The following is a 16,248-nucleotide window of genomic DNA, read 5'->3' as shown; positions in this document are numbered from 1 at the left end:
AATGAGTTGATGTTTTTATTAGTACCATTGTAGGGCACAATGTTTCTTGATCGCTTTTTAGTCTGACTTTTGGGAGGCAGAATGAACATAAAACAGCAATTTTATAATAAATAAAATTATATATATATATATATATATATATATATATATATATATATATATATATATATATATATATATATATATAATTTTTTTTGCTGAAGGAGCTGAGTGGGGGCTTTTTTTATTGCGGGACGAGATGACTTTCAGAAATACCATATTTATTTACATTTGACTTTGTTCACATTTAAATCCACTTTCTGGCAGTTTGATGAAAAAGACTAATTTTTTACTCTGTTCACTGAAGGGGTGATGCTATATGTACTTAGTTTATTTTGGTTATTGCAGAAATTTGTATTTATTGGCATAATTATTTTTCGTTTTTGTTCTTTTATATTATTTTTTACATTTTTTTATTTTACTTTTATACTTTGTCCCTCTATGGGATTAAATTTATTAGTCTGATCACAGGTTAAATGTATTCCAATGCATTAGACCTGTCAGTGTGACACTAACAGTATGCCTATTAGGCTATGCTTTTGGCATGGTCTAACAAGCCACCATAGCTGACAAATCAGGTCGTCATTATTTGAGTTCCTGCTGTCAAGGAAACCATCGGACCACATGATCGCATCTTGGGGATCCCGATCAGGTGAGAGGAAAAGACCATGCCGTCTTTCAAGCTTCTAAATGCTGCAATCACTATTGATTGTGACATTTAAAAGTTTAAACAACCAAGGACAAAGCTCGGTAACCTGCTTCTAGTTTCACACTTGGTAAAACCATCCTTACAAATTATGATGAAATTTCCCTAAGGATTGTCATTTCTGAAGGTGGAATGGCATTTCTATGGTTGTTAAGTTTCTTTATTTTATGTCCAACATAAGTTAGGTTTTATCAGATTTTTACAATAGCCTATGATTTGTATGATGTTCCATTGTTTGCTAGATTTCTCAAAATATTCTTTGAAAATGAAATACATAATAAATATTAGGAATTTATGGCTGTAAGTTCCCTATCTCCACCCAACAATGATCAGCCACTTGTCCAGAAGTTGCCAAGACTCGCAGGATCACAACATTTAAAATGTATACATTTCTACAAGACGTTCACATTATACCATGTTATCAATAGCTGCAGCCGCATCCTGGGAAAAAAAAAAAAAAAGAAGAAGATTGCTTAGATGTTAGAACTACATACATTTATCAAAGTGATGTAGAAGAGAAACAGGAGAGGAAAAATAAAAACAAAACATACAAATAGTTCAACTCACCTCTGGGAGCTCAAACTCAACAAAAGCAAATCCTCTGTGTTTTTCTGTAAAAAATAAAAGCACAACAATAATTACAAAAAGGTGAAAAGAAAAATCCTGCAAAGGATCACTCTCAAAAAACGACCAAGGAAACCTGTCCGATACCTTATACTGCCCTCTCTAGGTGGAGCATAATATCGTGACTAGTGATGGATGGACACGGACTGTAAAAGTACGGATCCGCATGGGCTCAAAAGTACCCGGGCAGTAGCCCCACGCCCGGAGTTCTCCGGATAATGATCTGGATCCAGCAAGTGAAAGCAGGTGCGTTATACTTACAAAGTCTCTTGCACAGCTGTACACTGCTTCCCAAGCTGCTCATTATCCTTCATGCAAAGGCACGGCTTCCTCCATCCCCTGGCAGTCCTCGTGTCTCTGGTTGCAGTCAGACGCTCCCCCACCCTGTGTGACAGCGTGTCTGAATGTTTTCAGAGGCTCTGTATGCATGTCTATTTTAGTGTAAAAATAAATTTAAAGAAGTGGCGTAGGGTCACTGCCTGAAGCCAACAGTGGGTGGCCACGTTCTGTGCCCTGCCCGACCACGTTCGATGTAGCAGAGCTGGAATCGTTGTGGGACCTCAAGTGTTTTAGGGGTTAATAAAAAGGGGTGACAAAGGGTGTGTGTATTTTTCTTCAAATAAAGGATTTTTTTCAGTGTTTGTGTATTTTTTTCAATTACAGATTAGCAATGAGGGGAGGGGGGGGGGTCTCATAGACCCTTCCCATTACTAATCTAGGGCTTAGTGGCAGCTGTGAGCTGTTATTAACCTCTTATTACCAGATTGCCACTACACCAGGCCAATTAAGATGCGCTGGTAAACTTCCGGGATAGTCACTTCTAATTGATGGAACAATCCTGGATGGCTGCAGACTACTATTTTTAGGGTTGGGGGGCTCACAATAACCATGGGTCTACCCAGCCTGAGAATACCAGCTCCAGCTGTCCGCTTTATCATGGCTTGGTATCAAAATTGGGTGGTCCGCATGTTTTTTTTAAAGTTATTTATTTAAATATTTTTAAAAAGCCGCATGCGGTCCTTCTTATTTTGATAAACAGCCAAGAAAAGCACAGGGCTGGGGGCTGTAGCATTATGCTTTATCTGTGCTGGGTATCTTAATATGGGAGGGACCATGCGCCAATGCCAATTTTATTTATTTTTACACTAATATAGACACAGACAGCGTCTCTGATTGAAAGCAGTCAGACGCACTGTTACACAGGGTGGGGGCGCGGTGTGACTGCAACCAGAGACGCAGGGACTTCCGGTGGGCGGGGAAAGCAGTGCATATGCATGAGGTTATTGAGCGGCCCCGGGAAGTAGCGTTACGGCCACACGGTGACTGGTAAGTATAAAGCACCTGCTTCAATCTCCTTATACCCTCTACCACTATTTTTAAACGCCTGATTCAAGTCCCATAGACTTATATGGGGACCGGCGTCTGGCCAGATATTCGGGATCAATTCCAGGCCAGAACTAGGTTTTGTGTTTTTTTTTTTTTAAAAAAAAAAACCCGATTGAACCGGCCGATCTTGGGTATCTACGAATCCACCCATCACTAATCTGGGTTGAGGTCTGTCAATTAGGAGTCAATGTAAAGTCACTTTTGAGAATTAACTAAAACATCCAGTGCTGCAGCAAGAAATACAATCCCCTGCCCTCCATATATTGACGGTGTCTGTCGATGCACAGTAATATGTCAATCAGTGGCTAGAGGTCAATGACGTGACCACATAACATAGCAGTCCTTTATGCCTAATCTTCAGCATCCTCACTTCATTGTATGCATGTCAGCAACTGAGAAAAGGACACATTCTCCCTGCACTGGAGTAAAACGGTCAGGCTGACTGAGGTGAATGTTCATTCTCGGTCTACTAAAGAGATAACGTACATCTCGCGCAGACAGTTTTGACACAGCCTGCCCTACTTATGTGCTCTGAATGCTAGGATGGGTGCACACTGATTTATGGCAGCTGCCATCTTTGAAATCCTGACAGAGGGCACTAGATAAAGCATAACGTTTTGCTACCTAAAGATATTTAGAAAAAAAAAAAATATGTACCATATTTTTCAGATTATAAGACATACTTTTCCTCTCAAAAATGAGGGGAAATGGGGGGTGCGTCTTAAAATTCAAATATAGCTTACTGGGGGGCAGTCTGTGCGGGCAGGGGGGTGGCTGTGCGGATTGTGGTGGCTATGCGGTGACTGTCCCAGTTTCAAATGATGGCGCTGGGAGTCAGCGCGTGCTCAGAGAGCTCTTGGATGAGAGCTTCATCTGCGCAAGCGCCGCTCCGGGCGCCAGCATTTGAACCGCACCAGCCTGCTCCACCACTGACCTGCCACTGCCACTGGCACTGACCCACCTTTGTCACCACTGACCCACTGCCACCATGGCTCAGTCATGTCACTGGACAGGACTGTCAATCATCACACAGGGAGACTGATGTCAGGGGGATCAGTGAAAAAAGACTGGAGACAGCCGGGCTGTACACCGCACAGGACTACCCTAAGCAGTGGTCCAGGAGACAGCCGGGCTGTACACCGCACAGGACTACCCTAAGCAGTGGTCCAGGAGACAGCCGGGCTGTACACCGCACAGGACTACCCTAAGCAGTGGTCCAGGAGACAGCCGGGCTGTACACCGCACAGGACTACCCTAAGCAGTGGTCCAGGAGACAGCCGGGCTGTACACCGCACAGGACTACCCTAAGCAGTGGTCCAGGAGACAGCCGGGCTGTACACCGCACAGGACTACCCTAAGCAGTGGTCCAGGAGACAGCCGGGCTGTACACCGCACAGGACTACCCTAAGCAGTGGTCCAGGAGACAGCCGGGCTGTACACCGCACAGGACTACCCTAAGCAGTGGTCCAGGAGACAGCCGGGCTGTACACCGCACAGGACTACCCTAAGCAGTGGTCCAGGAGACAGCCGGGCTGTACACCGCACAGGACTACCCCAAGCAGTGGTCCAGGAGACAGCCGGGCTGTACACCGCACAGGACTACCCTAAGCAGTGGTCCAGGAGACAGCCGGGCTGTACACCGCACAGGACTACCCTAAGCAGTGGTCCAGGAGACAGCCGGGCTGTACACCGCACAGGACTACCCTAAGCAGTGGTCCAGGAGACAGCCGGGCTGTACACCGCACAGGACTACCCTAAGCAGTGGTCCAGGAGACAGCCGGGCTGTACACCGCACAGGACTACCCTAAGCAGTGGTCCAGGAGACAGCCGGGCTGTACACCGCACAGGACTACCCTAAGCAGTGGTCCAGGAGACAGCCGGGCTGTACACCGCACAGGACTACCCTAAGCAGTGGTCCAGGAGACAGCCGGGCTGTACACCGCACAGGACTACCCTAAGCAGTGGTCCAGGAGACAGCCGGGCTGTACACCGCACAGGACTACCCTAAGCAGTGGTCCAGGAGACAGCCGGGCTGTACACCGCACAGGACTACCCTAAGCAGTGGTCCAGGAGACAGCCGGGCTGTACACCGCACAGGACTACCCTAAGCAGTGGTCCAGGAGACAGCCGGGCTGTACACCGCACAGGACTACCCTAAGCAGTGGTCCAGGAGACAGCCGGGCTGTACACCGCACAGGACTACCCTAAGCAGTGGTCCAGGAGACAGCCGGGCTGTACACCGCACAGGACTACCCTAAGCAGTGGTCCAGGAGACAGCCGGGCTGTACACCGCACAGGACTACCCTAAGCAGTGGTCCAGGAGACAGCCGGGCTGTACACCGCACAGGACTACCCTAAGCAGTGGTCAAGGAGACAGCCGGGCTGTACACCGCACAGGACTACCCTAAGCAGTGGTCCAGGAGACAGCCGGGCTGTACACCGCACAGGACTACCCTAAGCAGTGGTCCAGGAGACAGCCGGGCTGTACACCGCACAGGACTACCCTAAGCAGTGGTCCAGGAGACAGCCGGGCTGTACACCGCACAGGACTACCCCAAGCAGGGCTCCAGGAGACAGCCGGGCTGTACACCGCACAGGACTACCCCAAGCAGGGCTCCAGGAGACAGCCGGGCTGTACACCGCACAGGACTACCCCAAGCAGGGCTCCAGGAGACCGCCTGGCTGTACACCGCACAGGACTACCCCAAGCAGGCCTCCAGGAGACAACCGGGCTGTACACCGCACAGGACTACCCTAAGCAGGGCTCCAGGAGACAGCCGGGCTGTACACCGCACAGAACTACCCTAAGCAGGGCTCCAGGAGACAGCCGGGCTGTACACCGCACAGGACTACCCTAAGCAGGGCTCCAGGAGACAGCCGGGCTGCACACCGCACAGGACTACCCTAAGCAGGGCTCCAGGAGACAGCCGGGATGTACACCGCACAGGACTACCCTAAGCAGGGCTCCAGGAGACAGCCGGGATGCACACCGCACAGGACTACCCTAAGCAGGGCTCCAGGAGACAGCCGGGCTGCACACCGCACAGGACTATCCTAAGCAGTGGTCCAGGAGACAGCCGGGCTGTACACCGCACAGGACTACCCTAAGCAGTGGTCCAGGAGACAGCCGGGCTGTACACCGCACAGGACTACCCTAAGCAGTGGTCCAGGAGACAGCCGGGCTGTACACCGCACAGGACTACCCTAAGCAGTGGTCCAGGAGACAGCCGGGCTGTACACCGCACAGGACTACCCTAAGCAGTGGTCCAGGAGACAGCCGGGCTGTACACCGCACAGGACTACCCTAAGCAGTGGTCCAGGAGACAGCCGGGCTGTACACCGCACAGGACTACCCTAAGCAGTGGTCCAGGAGACAGCCGGGCTGTACACCGCACAGGACTACCCTAAGCAGTGGTCCAGGAGACAGCCGGGCTGTACACCGCACAGGACTACCCTAAGCAGTGGTCCAGGAGACAGCCGGGCTGTACACCGCACAGGACTACCCTAAGCAGTGGTCCAGGAGACAGCCGGGCTGTACACCGCACAGGACTACCCTAAGCAGTGGTCCAGGAGACAGCCGGGCTGTACACCGCACAGGACTACCCTAAGCAGCGGTCCAGGAGACAGCCGGGCTGTACACCGCACAGGACTACCCTAAGCAGCGGTCCAGGAGACAGCCGGGCTGTACACCGCACAGGACTACCCTAAGCAGTGGTCCAGGAGACAGCCGGGCTGTACACCGCACAGGACTACCCTAAGCAGTGGTCCAGGAGACAGCCGGGCTGTACACCGCACAGGACTACCCTAAGCAGTGGTCCAGGAGACAGCCGGGCTGTACACCGCACAGGACTACCCTAAGCAGTGGTCCAGGAGACAGCCGGGCTGTACACCGCACAGGACTACCCTAAGCAGTGGTCCAGGAGACAGCCGGGCTGTACACCGCACAGGACTACCCTAAGCAGTGGTCCAGGAGACAGCCGGGCTGTACACCGCACAGGACTACCCTAAGCAGTGGTCCAGGAGACAGCCGGGCTGTACACCGCACAGGACTACCCTAAGCAGTGGTCCAGGAGACAGCCGGGCTGTACACCGCACAGGACTACCCCAAGCAGGGCTCCAGGAGACAGCCGGGCTGTACACCGCACAGGACTACCCCAAGCAGGGCTCCAGGAGACAGCCGGGCTGTACACCGCACAGGACTACCCTAAGCAGGGCTCCAGGAGACCGCCTGGCTGTACACCGCACAGGACTACCCCAAGCAGGCCTCCAGGAGACCGCCTGGCTGTACACCGCACAGGACTACCCCAAGCAGGCCTCCAGGAGACAGCCGGGCTGTACACCGCACAGGACTACCCTAAGCAGGGCTCCAGGAGACAGCCGGGCTGTACACCGCACAGAACTACCCTAAGCAGGGCTCCAGGAGACAGCCGGGCTGCACACCGCACAGGACTATCCTAAGCAGGGCTCCAGGAGACAGCCGGGCTGCACACCGCACAGGACTATCCTAAGCAGGGCTCCAGGAGACAGCCGGGATGTACACCGCACAGGACTACCCTAAGCAGGGCTCCAGGAGACAGCCGGGCTGTACACCGCACAGTACTACCCTAAGCAGGGCTCCAGGAGACAGCCGGGCTGCACACCGCACAGGACTATCCTCAGCAGGGCTCCAGGAGACAGCCGGGCTGCACACCGCACAGGACTACCCTAAGCAGGGCTCCAGGAGACCGCCTGGCTGTACACCGCACAGGACTACCCCAAGCAGGCCTCCAGGAGACCGCCTGGCTGTACACCGCACAGGACTACCCCAAGCAGGCCTCCAGGAGACAGCCGGGCTGTACACCGCACAGGACTACCCTAAGCAGGGCTCCAGGAGACAGCCGGGCTGTACACCGCACAGAACTACCCTAAGCAGGGCTCCAGGAGACAGCCGGGCTGCACACCGCACAGGACTATCCTAAGCAGGGCTCCAGGAGACAGCCGGGCTGCACACCGCACAGGACTATCCTAAGCAGGGCTCCAGGAGACAGCCGGGATGTACACCGCACAGGACTACCCTAAGCAGGGCTCCAGGAGACAGCCGGGCTGCACACCGCACAGGACTATCCTAAGCAGGGCTCCAGGAGACAGCCGGGATGTACACCGCACAGGACTACCCTAAGCAGGGCTCCAGGAGACAGCCGGGCTGTACACCGCACAGTACTACCCTAAGCAGGGCTCCAGGAGACAGCCAGGCTGCACACCGCACAGGACTATCCTAAGCAGGGCTCCAGGAGACAGCCGGGCTGCACACCGCACAGGACTATCCTAAGCAGGGCTCCAGGAGACAGCCGGGCTGCACACCGCACAGGACTATCCTAAGCAGGGCTCCAGGAGACAGCCGGGCTGCACACCGCACAGGACTACCCTAAGCAGGGCTCCAGGAGACAGCCGGGCTGTACACCGCACAGGACTACCCCAAGCAGGGCTCCAGGAGACAGCCGGGCTGTACACCGCACAGGACTACCCTAAGCAGGGCTCCAGGAGACCGCTCTCCTCCCGGGACATGTAGGGTCTATCTATAGTGGGAGGAGCACAGTACGCTGACACTCTAGTACCCACCAGTTTCATAGTCCAGCGGTATCTGAATGTCTGTGATGTCTCCGAAGGGGATGAAGGCGGCGTGCAGGATCTTCTCATCCACCTCCTCGGCCAGGCCGCCTGCAATACAGAGAACAGCTGTGACGTCAGCAGCCGAGAGGGAGACTATTCTGTAAAGCGCCGGTATAACTATCAGGTACTCCCTGAAGTACTAACCCACGTACAACACCCGCTTGGTGGCCGCCATATTGTATTGAAGCTTTCACCTTTACCCTCACGTCATTAGCGTGATGACGTAAGACGTCTGGTAACACTAGAGGGAAAAAGACATATCTACTAGTGCGGAGTCTACTGTCATCGGAGCCTGGCTCAGAACCTCTGCAGTGCGCATGCGCTTTATTGGAAACACTGGCAACAGTTTCCTATAATGTAATGGCTGGTTACCCGTAATGGCTGACAATCAGGAGTAGTTATCCTGCTTATACAACTGTAGCCAGCAATACTTCTCACCATGGATTCCAGCCTAGGATTGCCACAATTCTTATATTGCCTCCAAGAGAAGAGAACCAACCATCAGGATTGTCATAAAGTAAAACTAGTGCTATACTAGGATGCTGAATGTAAGCATTGCGTTTATTCTGAGATTGGAGGTTTTATTTCAGAAATGTGCAAGTAAAGTTCCAGCAATGCACTTTGTGATTGACAGGTGCAACAGGAAGGAAATGTGTGACTCGGGTCTTGCTATATATTCTCGCCCGTTTATCAGAAATTTCTCATTCTTCTCCAAAAATTTACAAAACCATTTTTTAGGGACCATATCACATTTGAAGTGACTTTGAGAGGCCGAGGTGACAAAAAACACCCAAAAGTGACCCCATTCTAAAAACTGCACCCTCACACTGCTCAAAACCACATGCAAGAAGTTTATTAACCCGTTAGGTACTTCACAGGAACTAAAGCTATGTGAAAGAAAGAAATATAAATTTTACTTTTTCCCACAAAAATCTTACTTTAGCCATACAATTGTGTATTTTCACAAGTATAACGAGAAAATGCACCATAATATTAAGGCTATGTGCCCAGGGGAGCTCGTACCTGCGGATATATCCGCAGGTACACCGCAGCTGCCCGCTATTTCTAGCGGTAATCCTTCTGACTTTCATGCGATTTACCTGCGGATGTCCCGTCCTCTATCTCCATAGTGGAGGGCCGGGATTTCCGCAGGTAATTCCGCAGGAATGATTGACATGCAATTACGTGTGGCTGCGGGATATCCGCAGCATATTCCGCAGCCGCACATACTACAGCATGGACACAGCACTCCCCATGTCCCATAGGATAACATGGGGAGTGTCTGTACATGCTGAAACCTGCGGATTTATCTGGAAAATCCAGATAAATCTGCAGGTTTTTCACAGCAAAATCCGCAGAAGCAAGCTCCCGTGGGCACATAGCCTTCTTGTGCAATTTCTCCTGAGTATGCAGATACCTCATATGTGGTGTAAATCTACGGTTTAGGTGCACAGCAGGGCTCGGAAGGGAAGGAGTGTCATTTGAATGTTAGAGCGCAAAATTGTCTGATACATCAGATGCCATGTCGCATTTGGAAAGCCCCTGATGTGCCTAAACAGTGGAGTTCCTATTCTTCGGGCCAGTATGATTACAGCAATACCGCATAAGTATTTTTTTGCCGCTTTTTATAAGAGAAAACAGTTTTTGCATCACCGTATGCTCAGAGCTGTAGCTTTTTTTATTTTTTCACTCACAGAGCTGTATGTCGGCTTGTTTTTTTTTGCGGGACAAGATGATTTCAGCGGTACCTTAATCGTTTTTTGATTGTGTTCTATTCCACTTTTTTTGTCAGCTACATGATGAAGAGATTTTTGCTACATTTTTTTTATGGCGTTCACTGAAGGGGTTAACTAGTGTGACAGCTTTATTGATCGGGTTCTTACAAACACAGCAGTACTGGTAAGTACTGTTACTGGACACAGCTGAAGACTGGTATGTATAATGCTCCTGCTCCAATCCCCCGTATCCCTTCTACGTCCATTTATACATACAATGGTATGTATAATGCTCTCCCCCGAGTCAGAAATGATGAATTTTGACCCTGATAAGAGTAGGCATCAATCTATTAGGCTACTTTCACACATCCGGTTTGAGCCGTGCGGCTCAATCCGGCTGTGAAACCTATGCAACGGATGCGGTGAAAACAGCCGGTCCGGTTTTTTCCGGTTGCGGCATGCTACTGAGCATGCGCAGTGGAAGAAACCGCATGCGGCGGCCGGATGCGTTTTTTTCCGCATCGCGCCGCTTCCGGCGTCCATAGGCATGCATTGAAAATGCGCCGCAGCGGCCGGATGCGGCGCGATGCGGTTTTTTTTGCCGGACAAAAAAACGTTGCAAGACACGTTGCCTCCGGCCGCCGCTTTGATAAATTTTGCCGCATCCGGAAAAAAACGGATGCAACGCAAAGCCATCAGGTACAATCCGGTAACAATGCAAATCTATGGGGATAAAACGGATGCGGTACCGGATCCGTTTTACCCGTTTTTTTCCGGATTGTACCTGATGGGAAAAAACTGATGTGTGAAAGTAGCTGTCACGCTCCCCGGGTCCTCGGCTCTCCTCCCCGGGTCCTCAGCCCCGCTCCCCGGCTCACCTGCCACGCTCCCCTCGTCCCAGCCTCCGGTGCCCGTCCTCCATAGGCCCTCTGGTCGCCGATCCCGGCGTCCGACATCTTCCCAGGCCCTGGCCGGCTCTCCTGCGTCCTCCTCGCAGCCTCCTTCCCTGGCTTCTGGCACCCGGGCCGCGCGCATGCGCATTAGGGCACGCGCGCGGTCACTGACCCTTTCTTAAAGGGCCAGCGTCCAGTAACAGGAAATGAGGTTAGTCAGGTTCAGGGTATAAAGGGGGTCCTTGTCCAAGGGGGCGGGGCCTGATCTTCGTGTTCCCTGAGCTAGGAGTCAGGTCTCCTGGTGTTTATGTGCCTGTACTCACCTATCTCTCTTTGTAGAGCCGTACCTGCCTCGCCATCCAGTCTGCCGTATCCCGAACCCCGCACGCTGTCCGTCTGCCATCCGACAGCACCTGCCATCTCGGATCCCTGCGGTGACCCGTCATCTTGCTCCAGAGGTTCCGGACTCCGCCTGATATCATCTCGGCCTCCGAACCTGAGCTACGTCACCAAGACTACCTTCTGTGACTCCGTGGTCCCAGGGACTCCTCCGCTGTCTTCTCGTGCACGGACTATCCTGCTGCCCTTCAGTGCTTCAGCTGCCGGACTCCCTACCTCCATCTTAGAGTTCGGTCCAGTGGATCCACCTCCTGGGTCTGCCCGACCGCCCGGCCGTGACAGTAGCCTTAGACTAATACTTTTTGTCTCACTACTGTTTTTTTTTCTTCTTCTATCATTGGATGTTTAAATATTCTACTGTATTATTGCATAATTGTCATTCATAATCTATTACAATGGTGCGCTTGTCTTTCCCCCTATTTGTTTTTACAGATCTTTCTCCCCTTTATTCAGCCCCCCTTCCCCAATTCCCCTTCTACCCAACATTTTTTACCCACTTAATTTTAGGATGTTTTTAAGCTTAATATTCATTTGTGTGGATTGTTTTCCCATCCCTTAAGCATTTTCAATAATAACAGTTTGAAGCAAAACCAAAAAAAAAAGTGCTGATGTAAATGTGGCAAATGTTAACTATTTTGTTTGGTATAACTACAGGATTTAAAACGGCAAAAAAATAAAAAGTTGAAAATTGTAACATTCTAATTTTATGTCAAACATTTCCATATTTTCATGCCAAATATTTCGATATTTGATAAATGCAAATAAAATTGACTAAAAGTTACCACTAACATGAAGTACATGTCACAAAGTTTAAGAATCATTAATATCTTGAAGCATTGCAGAATTATTACATCAAAGTGATGCTGGTCAGATTTGGAAAATGAGTCATTAACGTACAAAGTGACTTGGTGCTTCCTCCCCTTTTCCCCTCCAAAAGTAAAATTGGAAAATAAAGTCCGCCCTCTCTCCCGCCAGAAATGTTTATGGCTGTACATGGGGGTAAGAACCGACCGGACCAATCATTGTCTTTCCATAATGTTCGTTACTTGCTTCGAGCTCATCTGAGAGTCTGTCCAGCTCGAATTGAGTAAAAAGCATTTTAGTGCTCGCCCATTATTATTATTATTATTTATAGAGCACCATTGATTCCATGGTGCTGTACATGAGAAGGGGTTACATACAGAATACATACACAAGTTACAATAGACACACTGGTACAGAGGGAAGAGGGCCCTGCCCTTGCGGGATTACATTCTAAAGGATTTTGGGGAGGAAAGAGTAGGTGGGGTGTAGGTGGGGCGGCAGCTCCGCACGGTGGTGGGGCAGTGGGGTCATTGAAGGTTATAGGCATTTCTGAACAGGTGGGTTTTCAGGTTCCGTTTAAAGTTTGCAAGTGTAGTAGATAGTCTGACGTGTTGAGGCAGCGAGTTCCAGGAGACTGGGGATGCTCGGGAGAAGTCTTGGAGTCGGTTGTGTGAGGAGCGAATGAGAGATCATTAGTTAACAGCAAATGGGCAGGAGAGTGCTTAGAACTCTGCCTCCTTTGGTTTCTAACACTCTTTGTGCCTCCCTCTCTAATTTGATTGAGAGCGGATGTACATTAAAGGTGCCAGTGTGGGAATTCTGTGCAAAACAGCGGTTTACGCACTACTGCATCTTTTTCTCCCTGAGGGCACAGGAGTTAGCATTCTGCAGCAAATACACCATAGAAAGCTGATCCCTGTGCCCTCAGGACAATTCGTGCACAGGGGTGAGGCAACCCCTGATCTGCCCAGGCACTCAGTTCCTGGCAGGTGCCGGACATCAGGTGTACATCAGCTATCAACAGAGAATGTTCAGAACTTGAGGAGGAAGAGCTTTGCACTCTCCCGTCCCTTATCTGCATGCCACAGAAAATGTGATTTTTTTTTTATAATTTAAAGTACCAAAGAATTAATCTCCAGCTGGGGACCATGTGCATATAAATACTTTAGGGTGGAAAGCAAAGGTGGGGGGGGGGGTAGGAGGGGCAAACCTACCGAACGATTCCTTTTAAAGTATTACAGTATCAGTGTATTGAATATTTTAATACATCTCATCAACATATTGACGTTAAAATTCAGTGTAAATGGAGTGATGCTGCATATTAGACATCGGAAGCCTGTCAATTTATTCTGCCAATTTTTACAGTAAAATCACAGCATTTGATGTGTATTTTGCTACCATGGAACATTCAACATCTACCTGTCCTTTGTGGCTCCAACTTTTAAGGGTGAAAGTAAAAAGTATTCATTGGCAAATGTTTCATTTTTATTAAATATCTCCCCATGACCTTTAACCACATTTATATGATAGAGCTGTGTTTGCAGGGTGCAATGCCTTAAGCCTGCTTTACACGCTGCAATGTATCTTACGATGTGTCGGCGGGGTCACGTCGTAAGTGACGCACATCCGGCATCGTTAGGTACATTGCAGTGTGTGACAGGTACGTGCGATTGCGATTGAACGGTAAAACGTTCATCGCATACAGTCATGGCCAAAAGTTTTGAGAATGACACCAAAATTATATTTTCACATGATCTGTTGCCCTCTGGTTTTTAATTGTGTTTGTCTGATGTTTACATCACATACAGAAATATAATTGCAATCATATTATGAGTACCAAAAGGTTATATTGACAGTTAGAATGAGTTAATGCAGCAAGTCAATATTTGCAGTGTTGACCCTTCTTCTTCAGGACCTCTGCAATTCTCCCTGGCATGCTCTCAATCAACTTCTGGATCAAATCCTGACTGATAGCTGTCCATTCTTGCATAAGCAATGCTTGCATTTTGCCAGAATTTGTTGGTTTTTGTTTGTCCACCCGTCTCTTGATGATTGCCCACAAGTTCTCAATGGGATTAAGATCTGGGGAGTTTCCAGGCCATGGACCCAAAATCTCTATGTTTTGTTCCATGAGCCATTTAGTGATCACCTTTGCTTTATGGCAAGGTGCTCCATCATGCTGGAAAAGGCATTGTTGGGCACCAAACTGCTCTTGGACAGTTGGGAGAAGTTGCTCTTGGAGGACATTCTGGTACCATTCTTTATTCATGGCTGTGTTTTTAGGCAAGACTGTGAGTGAGCCGATTCCCGTGGCTGAGAAGCAACCCCACACATGAATCGTTTCAGGATGCTCAACAGTTGGCATGAGACAAGACTGGTGGTAGCGCTCACCTCTTCTTCTCCTGATAAGCTGTTTTCCAGATGTCCCAAACAATTGAAAAGGGGATTCATCTGAGAAAATGACTTTATCCCAGTCCTCATCAGTCCACTCCCTGTACCTTTTGCAGAATATCAGTCAGTCCCTGATGTTTTTTCTGGAGAGAAGTGGCTTCTTTGCTGCCCTCCTTGAAACCAGGCCTTGCTTTAGCAGTCTCCGCCTCACAGTGTGTGCAGAAGCACTCACACCAGCCTGCTGCCATTGCTGAGCTAGCTCGGCACTGCTGGTAGTCCGATCCCGCAGCTGAAACAGTTTTAAGATACGGTCCTGGCGTTTGCTGGTCCTTCTTGGGCGCCCTGGAGCCTTTTTGGCAACAATGGAAGCTCTCTCCTTGAAGTTCTTGATGATGCGATAGATTGTGGACTGAGGTGCAATCTTTGTAGCTGCGATACTCTTCCCTGTTAGGCCATTTTTGTGCAGCGCAATGATAGCTGCACGTGTTTCTTTAGAGATAACCATGGTTAATTGAAGAGAAACAATGATACCAAGCACCAGCCTCCTTTTAAAGTGTCCAGTCGTGTCATTCTTACTTAATCATGACTGATTGTTCCATTAACACAGGTGTGGGTGTTGATGAGGACAGGGCTGGCGATCAATCACTAAAACAATGTTAGCTGCTCCTTTTAAGGCAGGAATGTAATGATGTTGAAATGTGTTTTGGGGGTTGACGTTCATTTTCTTAGCCAATATTGACTTTGCAAGTAATTGCTGTTAAGCTGATCACTCTTTATGACATTCTGGAGTATATGCAAATTGCCATTAGAAAAACTTAAGCGGTAGACTTTGTAAAAATTAATATTTGTAGCATTCTCAAAACGTTTGGCCATGACTGTACACATTGTACCTTTCTCTAGAATTGCACGTCAGATTGTTCATCCTTCCCGGGGTAGCACACATTGCCGTGGCACACCGGGAACGATGAACAGATCTTACCTACGTCCTGCGGCTCCCGGCCCACAATGCGGAAGGAAGGTGGTGGGCGGGATGTTTATGTCCTGCTCAGCTCCGCCCCTCCACTTCTATTGGCCGGCTGCCGCGTGACGTCGATGTGACGCCGAACATCCCTCCCACTCCAGGAAGTGGATGTTCGCCGCCCACATCGAGGTCGTATGGAAGGTAAGTACGTGTGACGGGAAATAATAGTTTGTGCGGCACGTTCAACAAACTTAACGTGCCACACATACGATGGGAGCGTTGGAAATCGCATACGATATCGTATGCGAAATTGCAACGTGTAAAGCAGGCTTAAGGCCTCTTTCACAAGTCAATGAAAAACACATACATTTTTCACTGACGTGTTAAAGATACGCATGTCCCTTAGTGTGTCATGATTTTGGCACACGTGTGATCTCCGTGTACTGTCCGTGATAATCACCTATCCACACTCCTGCTGTCCGTGGTGCTGAAGTCTCATGGATGCTGTGTCCGGCCGTCGCTGTCTCCCCTCTGCAGCGGATATGCATGAGCATAATTAGCCAGCCTGGAAGCAGAGACAGCAGTGGCTGAAAACAGCGGCACTGGAGAAGGTGAGTTTAAAACTCTTTTTTTTTTTAAACGTACGTGATTTTTCTGGTACGTGTTACACGGATCACACCA

The 16,248-nt window shown here is 49.6% G+C and overlaps 1 protein-coding gene across 2 annotated transcripts in view; it reads right to left on the bottom strand.

Moving 5' to 3' along the window:
* Nucleotides 1-8,628, bottom strand: part of PPIE (peptidylprolyl isomerase E) — a 61,015-nt gene extending 52,387 nt beyond the window's left edge. Inside the window, exons 1-4 of one of the 2 annotated variants that reach the window (XM_075336221.1) lie at nt 8,549-8,628; nt 8,354-8,452; nt 1,313-1,356; nt 1,160-1,186 (exon numbers count right to left, since the gene is read on the bottom strand). In XM_075336221.1, coding sequence (XP_075192336.1) covers nt 1,160-1,186; nt 1,313-1,356; nt 8,354-8,452; nt 8,549-8,579 — 201 coding nt within the window. In that variant the 5' untranslated portion in view covers nt 8,580-8,628. The remainder of the gene's footprint in view (nt 1-1,159; nt 1,187-1,312; nt 1,357-8,353; nt 8,453-8,548) is intronic. The other variant, XM_075336222.1, reaches the window with a different exon arrangement.
* Nucleotides 8,629-16,248: the final 7,620 nt, after the last annotated feature.

The sequence above is a fragment of the Anomaloglossus baeobatrachus genome, chromosome 2 (assembly GCF_048569485.1).
Source record: "Anomaloglossus baeobatrachus isolate aAnoBae1 chromosome 2, aAnoBae1.hap1, whole genome shotgun sequence".
Classification (NCBI taxonomy): Eukaryota; Metazoa; Chordata; class Amphibia; order Anura; family Aromobatidae; genus Anomaloglossus; species Anomaloglossus baeobatrachus.
The sequence above is the reverse complement of the archived record's forward strand: the minus strand, read 5'-3'. Positions and strand labels throughout refer to the sequence as shown.